The sequence below is a fragment of the Leptonychotes weddellii genome, chromosome 1 (genome assembly GCF_054177405.1).
Source record: "Leptonychotes weddellii isolate Sample4059 chromosome 1, ASM5417740v2, whole genome shotgun sequence".
Classification (NCBI taxonomy): domain Eukaryota; kingdom Metazoa; phylum Chordata; class Mammalia; order Carnivora; family Phocidae; genus Leptonychotes; species Leptonychotes weddellii.
In genome coordinates, this window is record NC_138369.1 from 12,008,105 (window position 1) to 12,024,729 (window position 16,625).

The following is a 16,625-nucleotide window of genomic DNA, read 5'->3' on the forward strand; positions in this document are numbered from 1 at the left end:
AACCTAAGCCCAACGCCGCAGGCTGCCCGCTGCCCCGCGGAGGCCCCCGGGGCGCAGCTCCGCCCCCGGCCCCGCCCCCCGGAGGCCCTCGCCGCGCCCGAATTGGCCTCTCCGCTCACGTGGGCGCCGCGTCACGTGGGGCCGCCGCCCAATCGCGGCGCGCGCTCGGTCCCGCTGGTGGCGGGTGCGCCGGGCGCGGGGAGAGGTGGCGGCGGGCACCATGGCCGAGAGGCCGCAGTCCCCTGGCGGCGCCGTATGCCCGGCCGCTTACCCCGACGCCCCCGCGGAATTCCCCCAGCACCTGCAGGCCGGCGCGATGCGGCGCCGCTTCTGGGGTGTATTCAACTGCCTGTGCGCCGGCGCGTTCGGGGCCCTGGCCGCCGCCTCCGCCAAGCTGGCCTTCGGCAGCGAGGTCGAGCCCGGGGCGCCTCTGCGGCCGGCGGGCGGGTGGGCCCGGGCGGAGGAGGGGCGCTGCGGGGCCCGCGAGGCTCCGGGAGGGTTGGGGTTGGGGGCGCAGGGCGAAGCCTCACGCCCGCGGGTCTGTTCGCCCGGTCCGCAGCCGGGCGCTGCAGTCAGCTGGGGCGGGAGAGCATCCCTGCATTCTAAATCCCGTCAGATCCTCGTCCAGTGTAGGCGGTAAGAGACCTAAGCCTCTTCCCTGCCAGGGACCTACAGTCTGTCCTCCGATTGGGCTAGTTCGCTTTCCTGCATCCACTCTCTACCTTTCATTTTAAGCCCCTTATGCCTGAACATGTCTCTCCACGTGACTCTTAAGGTGAGAAGCCTTTGCTCCGTAATTAACGAGTGTTTTGACCCGAATACCCTGCTTCCAGGAAAATTGGGAGTTTGGGACACGTAGGTGTAAGAGAGGACAGCAGGAAGCCTGCTTCTCGCTCTCCCACTCCCCCTGCTTGTGTTCCTGCTCTCGCTCTCTCTCTGTCAAATAAATAAATAAAATCTTAAAAAAAAAAAAAAAAAGAGGACAGAGAAGCATGCTGGACACCCCGCCCCCACCCCCTTGCTGAGAACTTCTAAACGGCCTCCACACGTCTGCTGAAGTGGACCCCTGCCCCTCCCATCCCGAGTGGTAGGCCAGTGTCTGCTGCCCGAGGGGTTTCACTGCCCCAGCACCCAGGGTTAGTTCCTGACCTGGACAGTGGACAGACTGGTCCATGCGGGTAAACCTGTTTAGGGCTAATCCAGCGGGAACCACCATGCTTGAGATTAGTGCCCTGTTGGGTGTAATTCTTGAAGTGCTCCAAAGGAAGATGAGTAACTCTGAACCATGAGGCTTCCTAGTCTGGGTAGTTGTGCACCAGGCCTTCATAACTACATAAGCAGGTTGCCACTGGTTCATACAGTGCTTTTGTGAAAATTCTGCAAAGACACCCTTTCCTTTAAAAAAAAAAAAAGATTTTATTTATTTATTTGACAGCACAAGTAGGCAGGGCAGCAGGCAGAGGGAGAGGGAGAAGCAGGCTCCCTGCTGAGCAGAGAGCTCCGATGCGATGTGAGACCTGATCGCAGGACCCCAGGATCACGACCTGAGCCAAAGGCAGATGCTTAACAGACTAAGCCACTCAGGCGCCCCAAGACACCCTTTCCTTGTGACACTGGAAAGAAAGAAGAGTATGAGGGGCGCTTGGCTGGCTCAGTCAGTAGAGCATGCACCTCTTGGTCTCTGGGTTGTGAGTCCGAGCCCCACATTGGGTGTAGAGATTACTTAAAAATAAAATCTTAAAAAAAAAAAAAGTATGCTGTTTAGATGGTCACCCCAGAGGAGCGAGCTCTGTCTGCAAGCAGGTTTCTAACTCAAAACCAAGCAAGGGGTCTGCATGTTGAGTAGGAGGCTTAAGATCCTTTCCTTTCCAGGCTCTCACTTTTAAAAAAAAGAAAGAAAGAAAGAAAAGGGGTGCCTGGGTGGCTCAGTTGGTTAAGCGTCTACCTTCGGCTCAGGTCATGATCCCGGAGTTCCGGGACCAAGCCCCGCATTGGGCTCCCTGTTCAGCAGGGAGTCTGCTTCTCCCTCTCCCTCTGCTGCTTCCCCTCGTGCTTTCTCTCTCTCTCTCAAATAAATAAATAAAATCTTAAAAAAAAAAGAAAAGAAAAAGGCTGCAAGTACTCCAAGTGATGCCTGGGATCACTAGTCAAGTAGAGGGGGCGGTTCCCTGAGCAGGGCTGTGTCCTGGTTAAGAGCATGGAGCCACTGCCTGGGTTTGAATCCTGGTGGCTCCCACAGGTTATAGGCACTTCAAGCAAGTTACTAATTTAGGATCCTTATCTGTAAAGTGAAGTTAAGGAATAAATGAGAATGCACTTAAAACACCTGGGCACAGGGCCTGGCACAGAGTAAAAACTCCAGAATGCCCAGCAGGACTGGCCTGAGTGTCCGGTAGCCTGCACGGGGTGGGAGGAAGCTTGGCGAATTCACGCTTTACCTGATCCCCGGAAGTGAGGACTCTGCCCCTGATTTGCTCACACTACATACTGACTAATAACTGCTTGCCCTCCGGCACTGATCCTCGACACCAGTAAGGGACTGGTGTTCTAAACAAAGTACTGGTTACGGATTAGCATTTTGCTCTGCCCCAGGGCACATGGCCAGCAAGACGGTCAAATAAGTCTCAGTTTATTTCAGCTGTAAAATGGGTGTGCTGAGCACAGGGTTAGGTGAAGTCCTGTGCAGGAAAACTCTGAGGAGCTGTGGTGGGGTCTCAGTAGGGGCCCGGCTGCTGGTGATCAGGCCCCTGGGTGTGCTGTGAGGGGGGCCGCAGGTCCGCCGTGGCTGAGCGTGGACGCAGTGACGCTTTCTCCCGCAGGTGAACATGGGCTTCTGCATCTTGGGAGTCATTGTGATGGCGACTACCAATTCTCTGATGTGGACATTCTTTAGCCGGGGCCTCAGTTTCTCCATGTCTTCAGCCATTGCATCAGTCACAGTGACGTTTTCAAACATCCTCAGCTCGGTGAGTGGCCTGAGGGTACAGTCCCCCTGTCCCAAAGCTGGGTTCTGGGTGAGTTGGGGAACTCTCGCCCTCCCAGACAGGAGATGACGGAGAGATTGGGCTGTGGCTTGAACCCTGGGGGCTGCTCCTCTAATCTCAAACTTGGCCGAACTCTCAAGCTAGCTGGGGATGAAGTCCAACTGTAAAAAAGCCTACCTGCATGCTGCCCTTCCAGGCTGCAGCCCTCATTCTGAAGTCTCGGCCACCTCTGTGCTAGCTGGATGCCTAGGGCTCTGTGAACTTGAGCGTGAGACGTGGAGGGGGGCTGCTCTTTCCTCTGATAGCCTGATGTCAGCCAGGCAGGGCTGAGCACAGTTGGTCCTGCCGTCGAGGGAGGGAGGACTTGGCCGGCCGGTTTGGATCAGCAAACACCAGGCGCCTGCTGTGTGCTGGGCTTTAGCAGCTGGCCTCTGCTGGGCTTTCTTGTGCACTTCGCTCGGGGCCGGGGCTGTGAGGAAGGTACCCTCCTCCCCTCTCCAGGTGAGCCAGACATGAATAGTGACTTGTGGAAGGTGACAGCTGGGTTTCAGGCCCCCGACTTCCAGCTCCAGACCTTTCCTCCTGCCCCAGGAGGGCCGTCAGCCCCCAGGGGAGTGAGGTGGTGCCTCCTCGCCGCGCCCGAGTCCTGCGGGCAGGTGTGGACGTGGCCTCACCGTGGTCTCTGTCCCGCAGGCCTTCCTGGGCTTTGTGTTGTATGGAGAGTGCCAGGAGGTTTTGTGGTGGGGAGGCGTGTTCCTCATCCTCTGCGGCCTCAGCCTGATCCACAGGAAGCTGCCGCCCAGCGGGAAGGACCCCGAATACAAGCAGAAGTAGCGGCAGGTGGAGAGACAGCGCGGCAGCCCAGGCGCAGGATGGCGTGTGGGGACCACCTCCCAGGGCCTTCTGACCATCAGCCAGAGGGAGATGCTGCCGAGGGAGATGGGCCTCTGACCCAGCAGCCTTGAGGCTGGCCAGCCGCCCCTTCTGGAAGGGGAGGGACAGGCGCACTCATGTTCAGCCTGAAGCCTTCTCGAGACGCCTGCACGGTGCTTTCGATTCTCACGCCCCTGGGCCCGCCCGGTGCCCCTTGGCAGATGCTGGAGACCCTGGGGTCAGTCTGCTGGGCGTACAGCCTTGAGACCGCGCTGTGATTGCAGTCCTGTGGCCGAACAGAGGCCCATCCCGTGACACGGGGGTGGGTTCTGGTGGAGCTTTCCGACACCTCCACGTGGCTGTACTGGGCTATCTGTGTCAAGCTTCTGCAGTTCGGCAAGGGAAGGGAAACCGGATTAATAAATCCGTTGGTTTGTAAGTTAAAAGTAGCAGGTATGGAATCTTGATGCTGTCCTACTTTTTTTTTTTTTCCTTTCCAAATTTTCTGGAGTAAGAGGGGGCAGCCCAGCTGAGCCACAGCCCTTGGAATGGAATTGAGAGCCTCCCTCGCCCCCCGGGGCCTGGGGCTCAGCTGCTGTCCCGCCTGCCAAGCTCATAGAGCACGTGGTTCCTTCCTTGATGCCACCCAGGCCGGCGCTCTTCAGTTTCAGCAGCGTCTGTCCATTTTCTTGGTACGCAAGGAGGAAGGCTTGACCTCACCACTTTGGGGACCTAGTTTTCTTTTACTTGGTGGGAAAGGAAACCAGCCCAGAGGCCGCTCTCGCCCCCTCATTTCCCCTGTAGGCCTCTCTGCCCTTTGATTTTCTTTCGCGGATCCCTGTGACATTTTTGTATCTTACGCAGTGTGAATGTTCCAAGTGGTCTGTGTGCCGCCTGCACGTTCCCTCCCTCGTGTGGGGCTTCAGGTCCCTGGGGGGGGGGCTCCCCTGGATGTCCCAGCGCCCTCTCAGCTCTCCCCGAGGCTGACCACCTCCATGTCTTCTTCAGACACTCCCTGCAGTAGAGAGGGACTTGGTGGCCAGTAGGCAGTCGGGGGGAGGTGGGGGAACAAGGGCGGTGTCCAGGCTGCCCCTCCTCCCTGACCATGTAGCACCTCCACTGCCCTCCTCTATTACTCATTGCACAGCTGATGGATGAGCTTCCGAAAACTGTTCCATGGCTCCTACTGAGTGGGATCTGGCCTTACCCACCTCTCCAACTTCTCTCTCGCTGCCTCCTTAATACCCCTGCACCCACCATGCTTGAGTTACCCCCCACACTTGCATCTCAATAGTTCTCGAGTCTAGTACGTCCAGTCCTGCCTCCATGCTTGGTGTTTTTTTGCAGGAATAGGTAAGCCCATTCTAAGATTCATAGGAACCCTCCAGGGGCCCCTGAATAGGCAAAACAATCTTGAGAAAGAGCAATGTCGGAGGAATTACGCATCCTGATTCCAAAACTTACTGCAAAGCTACATAACGAAAACAGTATAGTTCTGGCTTACAGACATGAACCGATGGTACAGAACAGAGAACCCAAGCCCTTTGAGAAGAGTGTTGAGACCATTCAGTGGGAAAGGGCATCTTTTCAACAGCCTGTACTGGAGAAACTGGATATCTGTATGCAGATAAAAGAATGAAGTTGGACCCTTACCTTTCACCATACAGAAAACGAACTCAAAACAAATCAAAGACCTAAAATTGTAAGAACTAAAACTATACACTCTTAGAAGAAAACCAAGGAAAAGCTTCATGATGTTGGATTTGGCAATGATTTTTTGACACCTAAAGTACAGGCAGCAAGAGAGAAATAAATTGGGCCTCATCAAAATTAAGAACTTTTGGGGCACTTGGGTGGCTCAGTCATTAAGCGTCTGCCTTCGGCTCAGGTCATGATCCCAGGGTCCTGGGATCGAGCCTCTCATCAGGCTGTCTGCTCCGTGGGAAGCCTCCTTCTCCCTCTCCCACTCCCCCTGCTTGTGTTCCCTCTCTCGCTGTGTCTCTCTCTGTCAAATAAATAAAATCTTTAAAAAAAAAATTAAGAACTTTTGTGCATCACAGGACGCCATCGAGAGAGTGAATACAGAATGGAAACCTACAGAATGGAAGATATTTTGCAAACCATAGATCTGAAAAGGGATTAATATCCAGAATATATAAAGAACTTCTACAATTCACCAACAAAAAATTCTTTTTTTTTTTTTTTAAAGATTTTATTTATTTATTCATGAGAGACAGAGAGAGAGAAGCAGAGGGAGAAGCAGGCGCCCAAGGAGCAGGGAGCCTGATGCGGGACTCGATCCCAGGACCCTGAGATCATGACCTGAGCCGAAGGCAGACGCTTAACCATCTGAGCCACCCAGGCGCCCTCACCAACAAAAAATTCAACTTAAAAGCAGGCAAAGGACATGAACAGACATTTCTCCGAAGAAGATACACAGATGGCCAAGAAGCACGTGCAAGATGCTCAGCATTGCTGGTCATTAGGGAAGTGCAAATCTAAACCACAATGAGATAGCACCTCATGCCTATTAGGACGGCTACTATCAACACAAACCAAACCACAGAAAATGACAGGTACTGGTGAGAGTGGAGAAACTGGAGCCCTTGTGCATTGCTGGCGGCAATGTAAAATGGCACAGCCATGGGGGAAAACAGTTTGGCAGATGCACAAAAAGCTAAACCATCCTATGAGTGCAGCGGTTCCAGTTCTAGGTGTATACCCCAAATAATTGAAAGCAGAGACTCAAACAGATGCTTGTATACCGGTGTTCATAGCAACGTTATTTACAATGACCAGAAGGTGGAGACATTCTGGATAAACAGAACGTGGTAATATACATAGAATAGGTTATACAGCCTTAAAAAGGAATGAAGATCTAACACACAGGCTACAGAGATGAACCTTGAAAACGTTTTGCTAGTTAAATAAGCCAGACACAAAATGACAAATATTGTATGACATACCAAGGAGAGGCAAATTCATAGAGACAGAAAGTAGGAGGGGGGTTGCTCAGGGATCGGGAGGAGGGGAATGGGGGAGTTAGTGTTTAATGGGGACAGAGTTCCGGTTTAGGGCAGTAAGGTTCTGGAGGTGGATAAGTAGTGATTGTTGCACAACATTGTGAATGTATTTAATGCCATTGAATTGTCACTTAAAACTGGTAAATTTTATGTCATAATTGTATATATCCATACATAAATTGTATTTATCCACAATTGAAAACCAAACCAAACCGAGAAAAGAGGGAATGGCAGGAAGAGGGATTGGAGACAGCTAGTGGTGAAGACTCTTTCAACGAGTTTTCCTACAAAGGGGCAGTAGGTGGCAGAGAAGATGGGGACAGGAGAGGGGGTTTCATTTTATTTCTGGTTGTGAGAGGAGAAATAGCATATTTACGTAGGCTAATGGCAGGGAACTATTAGTGGGGAGACTGAAGGTGCAGGGAAAGGGGCTGTTCAGAGCCCTGAGCTGGGGCCGGTGCACACGTGAGGGTTGGCTTTAGCAAAGGATGCAGACATCTCACTCTCCAAGAGGTCAGGACTTTGGTCTGTGGGCGGAGCGCCAGGTAAGGTGGCTGGATGTGGTTGGAGGGGCTCGTAGAAGTTCTTTTCTTGAAGTTCCTCAAACTTCAAATCATGAAGAAAAGACAATACACCTTAAAAGAAAATTGGGCAAAGCACATGCGTTGATCATTCATAGAAGAGGAAGCTTAAGGGACTCCTGGGTGGCTCAGTCGGTGAAGCGTCTGCCTTTGGATCAGGTCATGATGCCAGGGTCCTGGGATCGAGCCCCGCATTGGGCTCCCTGCTCAGCGGGGAGCCTGCTCCTTCTTCTTCTAACCCTACCTCCTGCTCATGCTCTCTCTCTCTCTCAAATAAATAAGATCTTTAAAAAAAAAAAAAGGAATTGCGAAGGATGAAATTCTGAAATTTCACGTATTTCCGATGTGGTTTATATCTCTCACTCCATTTGTCCTGACCATTTATCCACTGGGCAGCCTAGAAAAAATCAAGCCCTTTCTGGGGGGACAGCTGCATGTCATAATCAAACTGTCTTCCTAAGGTGTGCGGACCAGGAAGGAGGAAGAGGAGGGACAGAGAGGCGTTGTTGCAAACTGCAAAGGCCCTAGAACGCCGATTGTACCCCGACACCCCTCGGGGGTCCTGAGTCGTCTGAGCTGGCAGGGGCACGCGGGGTCCCTGGGATGTGCCCTCCCCAACCGGCAGGAACACAGCGTCGGCCTACAGAGCCTCTCAGCAGCTGGGTTTCCAGTGGCCCCATCAGACGACAGGCTCTCTCCCGCGGGCACCTGTTCAGTGACCCAGAAGGTCCAGCCCAGCATCTTCGTACCCATTTTCGTAGCTCAGGGGCTGCGCGGAGTGGTGTCCGAAATCTGCATCAGGCCTGAGCCCAGGTCCCGTCTGCCACGCCTGAGCTGTGCGGCTGGCCAGTCCGAAGATTCTCGTCACTGACTTCCTGAAGAAGGAGCACGCCATTCCTCACCTCACTTTGGCGCTGCAGACCATCAAACGTGAGGTCCGGCAAGGGCTGGCGTTTCACCGGCGGCGGCGCCCGGTCTGGCCCGGTGCTTGGGGACAGCCTGACCCCGCCCAGGGCGCGGTGCCGCTCGGAGCCCTGCTCGTGGGGCCTGGGGCGCCGGAGCACTCCTTGATCCTGTCTCCCCGTCTGTCATGGGGGAATGATGTGAGCACATGAGGACGGAATGGGGGGCGGCCCTCCATCCTCAGACGCCCCGGGGGCCTTAGCCAGGAGCAGGGTGTGGCTGGGAGGGGCCGGAGCAGGGAGAGGCGACAGCGTGGCAGGCGGAGAGCCGTCGGGATGAATCATGGGGCTGAGGCAGGCTGACACCATAGCTTGCTGGAGGCAAGCCAGGAGGGGTGATTAAAAATACCCCACTTCCGATGCAAAGATAATAGGAAATGGCTCATCCGCAGCTCACGGGTAGGTAAATACATGTGCGCAAGGACCATCGGGGAAAGAGACAGAAAAATCTATTCGATCGTGTGACAGGCAGCGGGATAATGGGGATGCTCTTGCTGCTTTAATGTTGTATTTGAGTTTTAAAAATAGATCTTTACAAGAGGATATATTTTGCCCCTGCCTGGCAGACAGCTCTTTTCGCTCCTTCCCCGAGGGAGGGTGTAGGGTCTCCTCAAATGTGCGGGTGGAGGCTACCATCCGGAGAGTCTCTGTTCCCTTTGGCCACGATGAAATAAGTACCTACTGTGTGCCGTGCTGGGGGTCCCCTGCTCAGCCCAGAGGACCAGGACCTCAGTGCCCCTGACTTGAGGGGCCGTATAGTGTCCCTGGGTAGGGGCGCAGTCCTCCCATAAATATTTCCTGAGCACCTAATACGTAACCTTGTATCACTCACTCAGCGAATACCTGCTGTCTACCTACTGCCTCGGAGCCCCCAGCTCTGGGAACGCAGACTCAAGGCCAAGGCCGTCCAGCTCTCCTACACCTGCCTCTTCTAGTGGAGGGAGCAGGACGTGAGTACAGGGTAATGTCAGACAAGGACTCGTGCGCCGAAGAGACCGAAGCCCAAGGGTCCCCTGGCGGGAGAGACAGCAGCAGGTCAGGTGGGGCTGAATCGGCTGGGGCGGGGGGCCTTCCCTGGGAGACCCCCCAGCCCAGGCAGACCCGAGAGCAGCGGCCCTGGTCGGGGACGCAGTGAGCGCAAGGGCCCCCAGGGAGGCAACGCCGGCCACCCAGTGGTGTCCTCTGGGGACCAGAGACCTGGTCATTCCCGGGAGATGTGAGGGGAGGGTGGGCGGGCTGGAGACACCTCCCCGAGGGCCCTATGCAGGCAGCAGAAGGGGTTGGATTTGATCCCAGGAGCAACAGGGAGTCCCCGGAGGTCAGGACATAACCTAATCAATGGTTTTCTTTTTTAAGATTTTATTTATTTTATTATTCTTTAAAAAAGATTTTATTTATTTTACAGAGAGAGACACAGCGAGAGAGGGAACACAAGCAGGGGGAGTGGGAGAGGGAGAAGCAGGCTTCCCGCGGAGCAGGGAGCCCGATGTGGGGCTCGATCCCAGGACCCTGGGATCATGACCTGAGCCGAAGGCAGACGCTTAACGACTGAGCCACCCAGGCGCCCCCTAAGATTTTATTTTTAAGTAACCTCTACACCCCATGTGGGCTCGAACTCACACCCCTGAGATCAAGAGTCACATGCTCTGCCAACTGAGCCGGCCAGATGCCCCGAACCAATGATTTTAAAAAGGGCCTCCGAGGGGCCCCTGGGTGACTCAGTCGGTTAAACTTCCTGCCTACGGCTCAGGTCATGATCCCAGGGTCCTGGGGTCGAGCCCCGTGTAGGGCTCCCCGCTCTGTGGGGAGTCTGCTTCTCCCTCTCCCTCTGCCCCTCTGCCCCTACCCACCCCCACTCATGCTCTCTCTCTCAAATAAATAAACAAAACCTTAAGAAATAAAAAAATAAACCAAAAGGGTCTCCGAGAGCTGGCAGGGACTGCAGTGACGTCACCCAGGGCGGAGGCCGCAGGCTTCTGGTAACCTAATCTCAGAAGTGAGATCGCAGCACTTTTCCTGCACTGTTTTTTAGAAGCGAGTCACCAGGTCTGGCCGGCCCTCTAGGAGAGGGGGTTCCACAAGGCAGGAGGTAGGTGTCACTGGGGCCCATCCGAGAGGCTGCCCCGAACACCTGAAGAGGAATTTGCTTTGTTCCCCAGGAACTAGAATCTCCTATTGTGATTTTTGCAAGTGTGAGTACCCCTGGGGCTCAGCATTCCTCTACCTTCCCTTCCCCGAATTGCTCTATAGTCAGCATGGGTCCCGAGGGCGCAAGCATGAACAGGCTGGGACCATGAGGCAGGACAGGAGGACACCTGCAGCCCAGAGCAGAGAGGAGGGGGGGCCCAGAGTTAAGATGGTGTGTGCGTCCCTCTTTAGCCAGACCCATCACCTGTCTTTCTTCTAGATATTTGCATTCCTTCTGGCCGCTTGAGAGAGCGTAGGGGTGGTCTTTGCTCCTTTTTTTTTTTTTAAGATTTTATTTATTTATTTGAGAGAGACACAGAGCACGAGCGAGGGGGAGGAGCAGAGGGCGATGGAGAAGCAGGCTTCCCGCCGAGCAGGGAGCCCGATGCGGGGCTCGATCCCAGGACCCTGGGCAGACGCTTAACCAACTGAGCCACCCAGGCACCCCAGCCTTTGTTCCCTCTGATTGAAGAGGTGGCAAGTGTCGTCCAGCCACACCAACTGAGAGGTCGCTAGAGGCCCAGGCCACACTGTCTTTTGAGACTCCTTGTAAATTAAAACCCAACAACCTCCAAAACAGGCTTCGGAATTCATGGCATATTGTAAAACCCCAATTTAACGAACTGAGAGCTTTGATATTCAGGAAACAGGAGGGAGTGTGACCGTGCTTTTCCCCAGGCCTGATGGAGTTTGCGAACGTTCGTGTGCCGGCCAGGAGGGGGCAGCATGTGGTTCAGAGATATGTGACAAGTGTCATCTTTATCCCGCACCTGCCTGTACAGCCTTTTTTAGAGATTACATCAAAAGTCTAAATTAGGGCCCTTTGCTCATTTATTTTTACATGATTTATATAGCACTTACTATGCGTCAAGCACTGTTGTAATGCTTTCAAAGAGGACCTTAATGGGGGCGCCTGGGTGGCTCAGTCGGTTAAGCATCTGCCTTCGGCTCAGGTCATGATCCCAGGGTCCTGGGACCGAGCCCCTCATCGGGCTCCCTGCTCAGCGGGGAATCTGCCTCTCCATCTGCCTCTCCCCCAGCTCATGAACTCTCTCACTCTCTCTCTCGCAAAAAAATAAACAAGCAAACAAACAAATAAATAAAATCTTAAAAAAAAAAAAAAAAAAGAAAGAGGAACTTAATGGCTTTGCTCTTTCTCTGGTTTCAATAAAGTGGAAGGATTGTCCAGCCAGGGCTCATCGGAGGTTGAGAGAGATGCAGGCCACTCCCAGTTTCAAAACAGAAGATGCCCCAACAGGCATTAAGATGTCATCTGCAAAACAACCCCAAAGGGAGGTAGGTGTTGTAATGATCCCCACTTCACAGAGGAGGAAATTGAGGCAGACAGGTGGGCATCCGTCCCAGGCCACATGTGGGTACGTGCACTGGCCCTTCTGGGCACCCTGCCCGTCCAGACAGGCTGTGGCCCCCATGTGTTCTGCAATGCTCTGGGGGGTGGGGGGCTTTGGGGAGGGTGTGGACAGGCTGCGCTGGGCTGCCAACACCTCGTTCCCCTGGGGGTGGCACGGACGCCCACCCCCTACATGTGTGTCAGACGAACGTGCAGGACAAGCGTGGTGCACTCGCCCGAAATTGGGTCAGGGAGCTCCTAGAGGGACATGGCCTGTGCCTGTGGACGGGGAGAGGCCCCCCAGTCGCTGCTCGCCCCGCCTGGCATCATTCCTGTGCCCGAGAGCATGGGGCACCCAGCATGCAGCGAGACCGTCTATGATTCAGAGCATGACATGAGAAGAACCTCCGAATGGACATCCAGCTGCGTGAGATGCGCGAGACCAGAGACCGTGTCTGGCAGGACCCCGCCCCCATCCCCCCTCTCTCTCCCAGGAATTTTCTAGCACAAGCCCAGTCTCCAGACCTTCCCTGGCCCCTAGGCTCCACTTTGGGGATTCTCCAACCTTCCAGAGACTGATCCAAGTGGTAGGCAGGTGCCCACTGCTCCTGACTTTCAGTATTTTTCAAAATGTGGCCCCGGGTCCTCTGCACCCGAATCAGCCGCAGGTGTGTGTAAATGCAGAGTCCTGGGCTGGCGCCCTGGCCCTTAGGGGCATCTGCATTTTGGTAAGGGCCACATGCCTCCCTGTGCAGGAAGGCCTCATGGGGAACTGCCGGGGATGGGGCCCTCGGCCGGTTTGTGAATTTGCTGGATCTTCAGTTCCGTCTCCTCCACTCCAGCCGTTATCGCCAAGCAAGCACCGTGTACCCCAGCACCCCTCCGTCCTCCCCACCCACTACTCCCTAGGAATGAAGCTGCCTTTGGGGCCCTGGGGGCCTCCACCCCAGGGCACAGAAGGAGCAGGTCAGCCAAGGGGATTTTGACTTGGACCAGCCCAGGAGAAGGAGCGTTTTAAACAAGGGTGCCCCTTCCTGGCCTTTGGAGTAATGAAGACACCCCAAGGGGCACCCCCTTGAAGCCTCCCGCCTTGCCCACCACCTCATCTCACCAGCGCTGGTGGCCCCCGCGGGCACAAGGCCGGGGGGCTGTACAGGAACCCATCCCGAGACCCCCCAGGCCTGGAGACGGGCTCTGGCAGGAACACAGGCTGCCGCAGGGTAAAGGCTGGCCCAGCTCTGGAGGGACGGCTTCCCATGCTCAGCAGTCCTGGGCAGGTGCAGGGGAGGGAGACCCCATGGCCAGCAGCTCCCGCTCCCTTGAGCAGGGGGTCTGTTCCGGGGGGTGGGGAGGTCATCTTCCTGGGAGGAGGCACTTCCTCGTGCCAACTGAGGGCCCTGCTTTGTGAACTGAAGCTCTTCCTTCTTGTTCTGCCCTCCAGAGACTTGCTCAAATGATCAATACGCTTTTAATTAAACTCCCAACTGCTTCAAGAGGACTGTGTGGTCCCCTGGGTCATTTTTTTTTTTCTTTCTTCGAACAAGCTTCTTCCGGTATCTTGTGCTGGGGATCACGTGGGCCCTTGGGGAGCCATCTGATCCTCTGAACTTCCCAGGTCAAAGCCTCTCTTGAGGGGTAGGGCTTCTTTATTGGGCCTTACCCAGGATGCCGGGGGTGGGGGGGGCCCTTCTTAAAGGCTGTAACCCCAGCGGATCCCCTCTGGCAGAGGCCTGTGTTGAATGGGAGTTATTTTGTGTGTAATGTGCATGACATTCAGGGGCAGTGGCCTGGCTTCTGAAGTCAAAACCCCTCAGTGCTGGGCACTCTTGCTCCCAGTGCCCACCTCCCTGGCATACAGTAGGTGTTCAATAAATGCTCATTGCGTGAAAGGTGAGTTTTCCTTCTGCTGGAAACACCCCCCCTCTCCCCCCGAGGGAGATGACCCAGAGAGGTTTGGTGAGTGACTCTCCACCTGCAGCTCCTGCCTGTGTGTGAGGCTCCCTTGTCTCCTACGCGGGGAATGGAGAAAAGAGACTTTCGTAGAGGTGTCCTCAAGGTGACTCAGAGGCAGGACACCGCCACCCAGGGGTCCGGCCTGGGATCTCCTGCTGAAGAGAGGAGACTCCAGCCACCGAGGTCAAGCAAAGAGCTTTTTATTCAGAGCACGAGGTGGAGGTTTGCGCCCAGCCTCCCTCCCTGTGGCCCTGGTCGTTTTGACAACAGCTACGATCCTGTCAGTTTGAGGCAAGCACAGTGTTAGGCTCTCAACAGCCGCTGCAGAGGGAAGGCCACCGTGTGGGTGGTGACAGGAGGACAGCGAGGACAGGAAGCTCGGGGTTGGACGGATCAGCACCCGCGTGGCCCCGTCCGGACCCCCCGAACGGGGTCTGACCGCAGGTAACAGGCCTCCGAAGCCACCGGGCACTCAGAGCTGGCTCAGGGGGGCTGCTGGAGCCTCAGCACCCCTGTGACCACGGGCCTGACGTTGCCAGCGGTGACCAGGGGACCCCCTTCCCTTATTCTAACGGCTGCCTCCTCCGGGGCTCCGGGGGGGCATTACTTTTCTCTGTGGTGTGGAGTCTTTGGTATACAGTTGGCCATGCTGGTGGCCCGGGGGCTGCCTTCCGGGTTAGGACAGCAAATAACAGGCCTCCGTGATGGGCAAGGGCTCTCCCAGAGTGGCTAGTGGCCTCGCCCTGCCCAGACTGCGAGGGAACAGCCTTCAGAGCCGACCAGGGCTCGGGCCATCGTCATGAGTAAATACTAAAGCTGATACGGACCAGGAGGATAGGCCTGCGGCCTGGTGGCTCTAGGTCCCTGCCATCCTCGTGGGATGTCCTCCCAGGGCTCTGCACTGGGATTAGGACGGGTGGCTCTGGGACCACCGACCCCTCCGAGTAGGTAACCCTGGGCCTCAACCAGGCTCATCCTGGTAGAGTGTGGGCTGTGTGTGTGTGTCCGTCTGTCTGTCTGTCTTCCCGGTTCGCCGGTCTGCAGCCCCCGGCCACCACCCACCCTCTCAGACAAAATGGTCCCCACCTTGTGAGAAGTGGCTTAAAACACAGGCCGGACAGATTTCTGGGCAGTTCATGCCCATGTGAGACTCTGTCCAGAGGGCAAGTGAATTAAGCTGTCAGGGGGAGGCCAGAGAGTCCCCATCTCCACAGGTCCTCTCCCCCTCCCCACCTCTGGACGGCTCCAAGCTGTCCACCTCAGTGACGATTCTAGGGTCTGTGGAACGGAATGGGGACTGAGTTTTGGCACCTCTGTTGTGACACGGTTACTGTCCTGACCCGTGTTTCCGACCTGGGCACGGCCCGCACGTGTGTGTGTCTAGCCCGGTTTGGGGTCCCCCTCACACCAAGCCCGAGCCGCGCAGGTCGCTATGGCAGCCGCGTCCTTCTCCTGGTTTAGACAAGCTCGGGGGTGGAGGGGAGCCTCGCCGGGGAACAGCTGGGATCCTGCAACCTTTCTGGGCTGGTCTGTCCTGATGTCAGCGTCCCACCCCAGGTCCCCAAGGCCAGCCCTGCTCTGTCCTTCCATCCTAACATCATGGCCGTCGTTCTCAAAAGCCAGGAGCCAGGGCCCAACCTTCCCAAGAGAAGACAGACATCCCAAGAAAAGCCAAAGGCAAGTTCTTTTCTGCCCCGATCCGAGCTTCCTTTGCTGGCGAGGCTGTGCCAGGTGCAGGGACGCCCCGTCTCGGAAGGACACCCAATCCCGCTCTGGGCAGACCCTCCTTGGATGGCCTCTGAGAGTCCCTCATCCTCCTGTCACGCTCTAGTCCCCCCGCCAAGACCTGGCCCAACCTGGGGAGAGGAGGAGGGGTACAGGGGATGGCAGAGGCCGTGAGCGGCCCGCGGGGAGCGGCAGGGGGGCAGGGGTGCGGGGCGGCGCGTCACGGCCACGCCGGGGCCACGACGCCTGCAGCCAGGTTGCCAGTGGCCTTTCAGTGCCTGGCTCTCCCCCCACGGCGGCGTCACTCATCTGTCACCTCCACGGAGTCCTCGTCCTTCCTCTCCTCCGACTGCTCCTCCGTGGTCTCCGTGTTGTCCGTGTCGGACAGCGAGGCCGCCTGCCGCACCCAGTCCCTGTCACGGAGAGGCTTTGGGTCGCACGGTCCGGAGAAGGGGTTGAGCCAGCTCGGGGAGAAGTCCCCACCAAAGGTCTCTTTCACCGACTTCCAGCTGCCCCTGCGCTCCCTGGGCTGGTGCTTTCGTTTGAGGCGCTCGATGCCCTGGAGGGACAACGGGATACAGAGGGTCGGGGGCGGGGGTGAGGGGGGCGGCCGGGACACAGCCCGCCCGGGGCCAGGTCAGTGGGGCGCGAGCGGGGAGCGGTGGGGAGCGGCACAGCAAGCAGGGGCCGGGGTCCCCCCAGCCTCGCTAGGTCAGGCCAGGCTGCCGAGGCGCCCAGGGCCGAGGAGTAACATGGAACGGGCCCTGAGAGCACTAAGAAGTTGAGTCCTCCCTGGGGATTCTGGGCCACGCCCCCCCAGCAGGTGCAGCTGACTTAGCATGAAGAAGGGGTGCGGGCAGTAAGGGGAGAGCGCAGGGCACAAACACGGGGGCCGAGGAAGCAGACTGTGTGCACAAGCTAGCGCCAGCGTGCAGCGGGCAGCCGGGGGGCGCACAGGCTCGCTGTGGGGAGGCCCGGCTCGGGCG

The 16,625-nt window shown here is 56.5% G+C and overlaps 2 protein-coding genes across 9 annotated transcripts in view; one reads left to right on the forward strand and one right to left on the reverse strand.

The window, feature by feature from the left end:
• The first annotated feature begins 174 nt into the window (after positions 1-174).
• TMEM42 (transmembrane protein 42) lies at positions 175-13,459 on the forward strand. 4 transcript variants are annotated; one of them, XR_014144385.1, is made up of 4 exons: positions 175-412; positions 2,820-2,966; positions 7,923-11,906; positions 12,717-13,459. XR_014144385.1 is itself a non-coding variant. In XM_081816530.1 (3 exons), exons 1-3 carry the CDS (start codon positions 221-223, stop codon positions 8,025-8,027), a joined length of 444 nt encoding a protein of 147 aa, XP_081672656.1. In that variant the 5' UTR covers positions 175-220; the 3' UTR covers positions 8,028-13,459. The 4 variants fall into 4 exon arrangements, 3 of the variants coding, with proteins under 3 accessions (XP_081672656.1, XP_081672640.1, XP_081672646.1); XM_081816530.1 differs by having other exon boundaries at positions 7,923-13,459; XM_081816514.1 differs by lacking the exons at positions 7,923-11,906; positions 12,717-13,459 and adding an exon at positions 3,761-7,762.
• Positions 13,460-14,098: 639 nt separating this feature from the next.
• The window catches only part of ZDHHC3 (zDHHC palmitoyltransferase 3), a 55,062-nt gene continuing 52,535 nt past the window's right edge, over positions 14,099-16,625 (reverse strand). For 4 of the 5 annotated variants that reach the window (XM_081816483.1, XM_081816487.1, XM_081816472.1 and 1 more), the window contains one exon: positions 14,099-16,198. In XM_081816483.1, coding sequence (XP_081672609.1) covers positions 15,941-16,198 — 258 coding nt within the window. In that variant the 3' untranslated portion in view covers positions 14,099-15,940. The remainder of the gene's footprint in view (positions 16,199-16,625) is intronic. The other variant, XR_014144375.1, reaches the window with a different exon arrangement.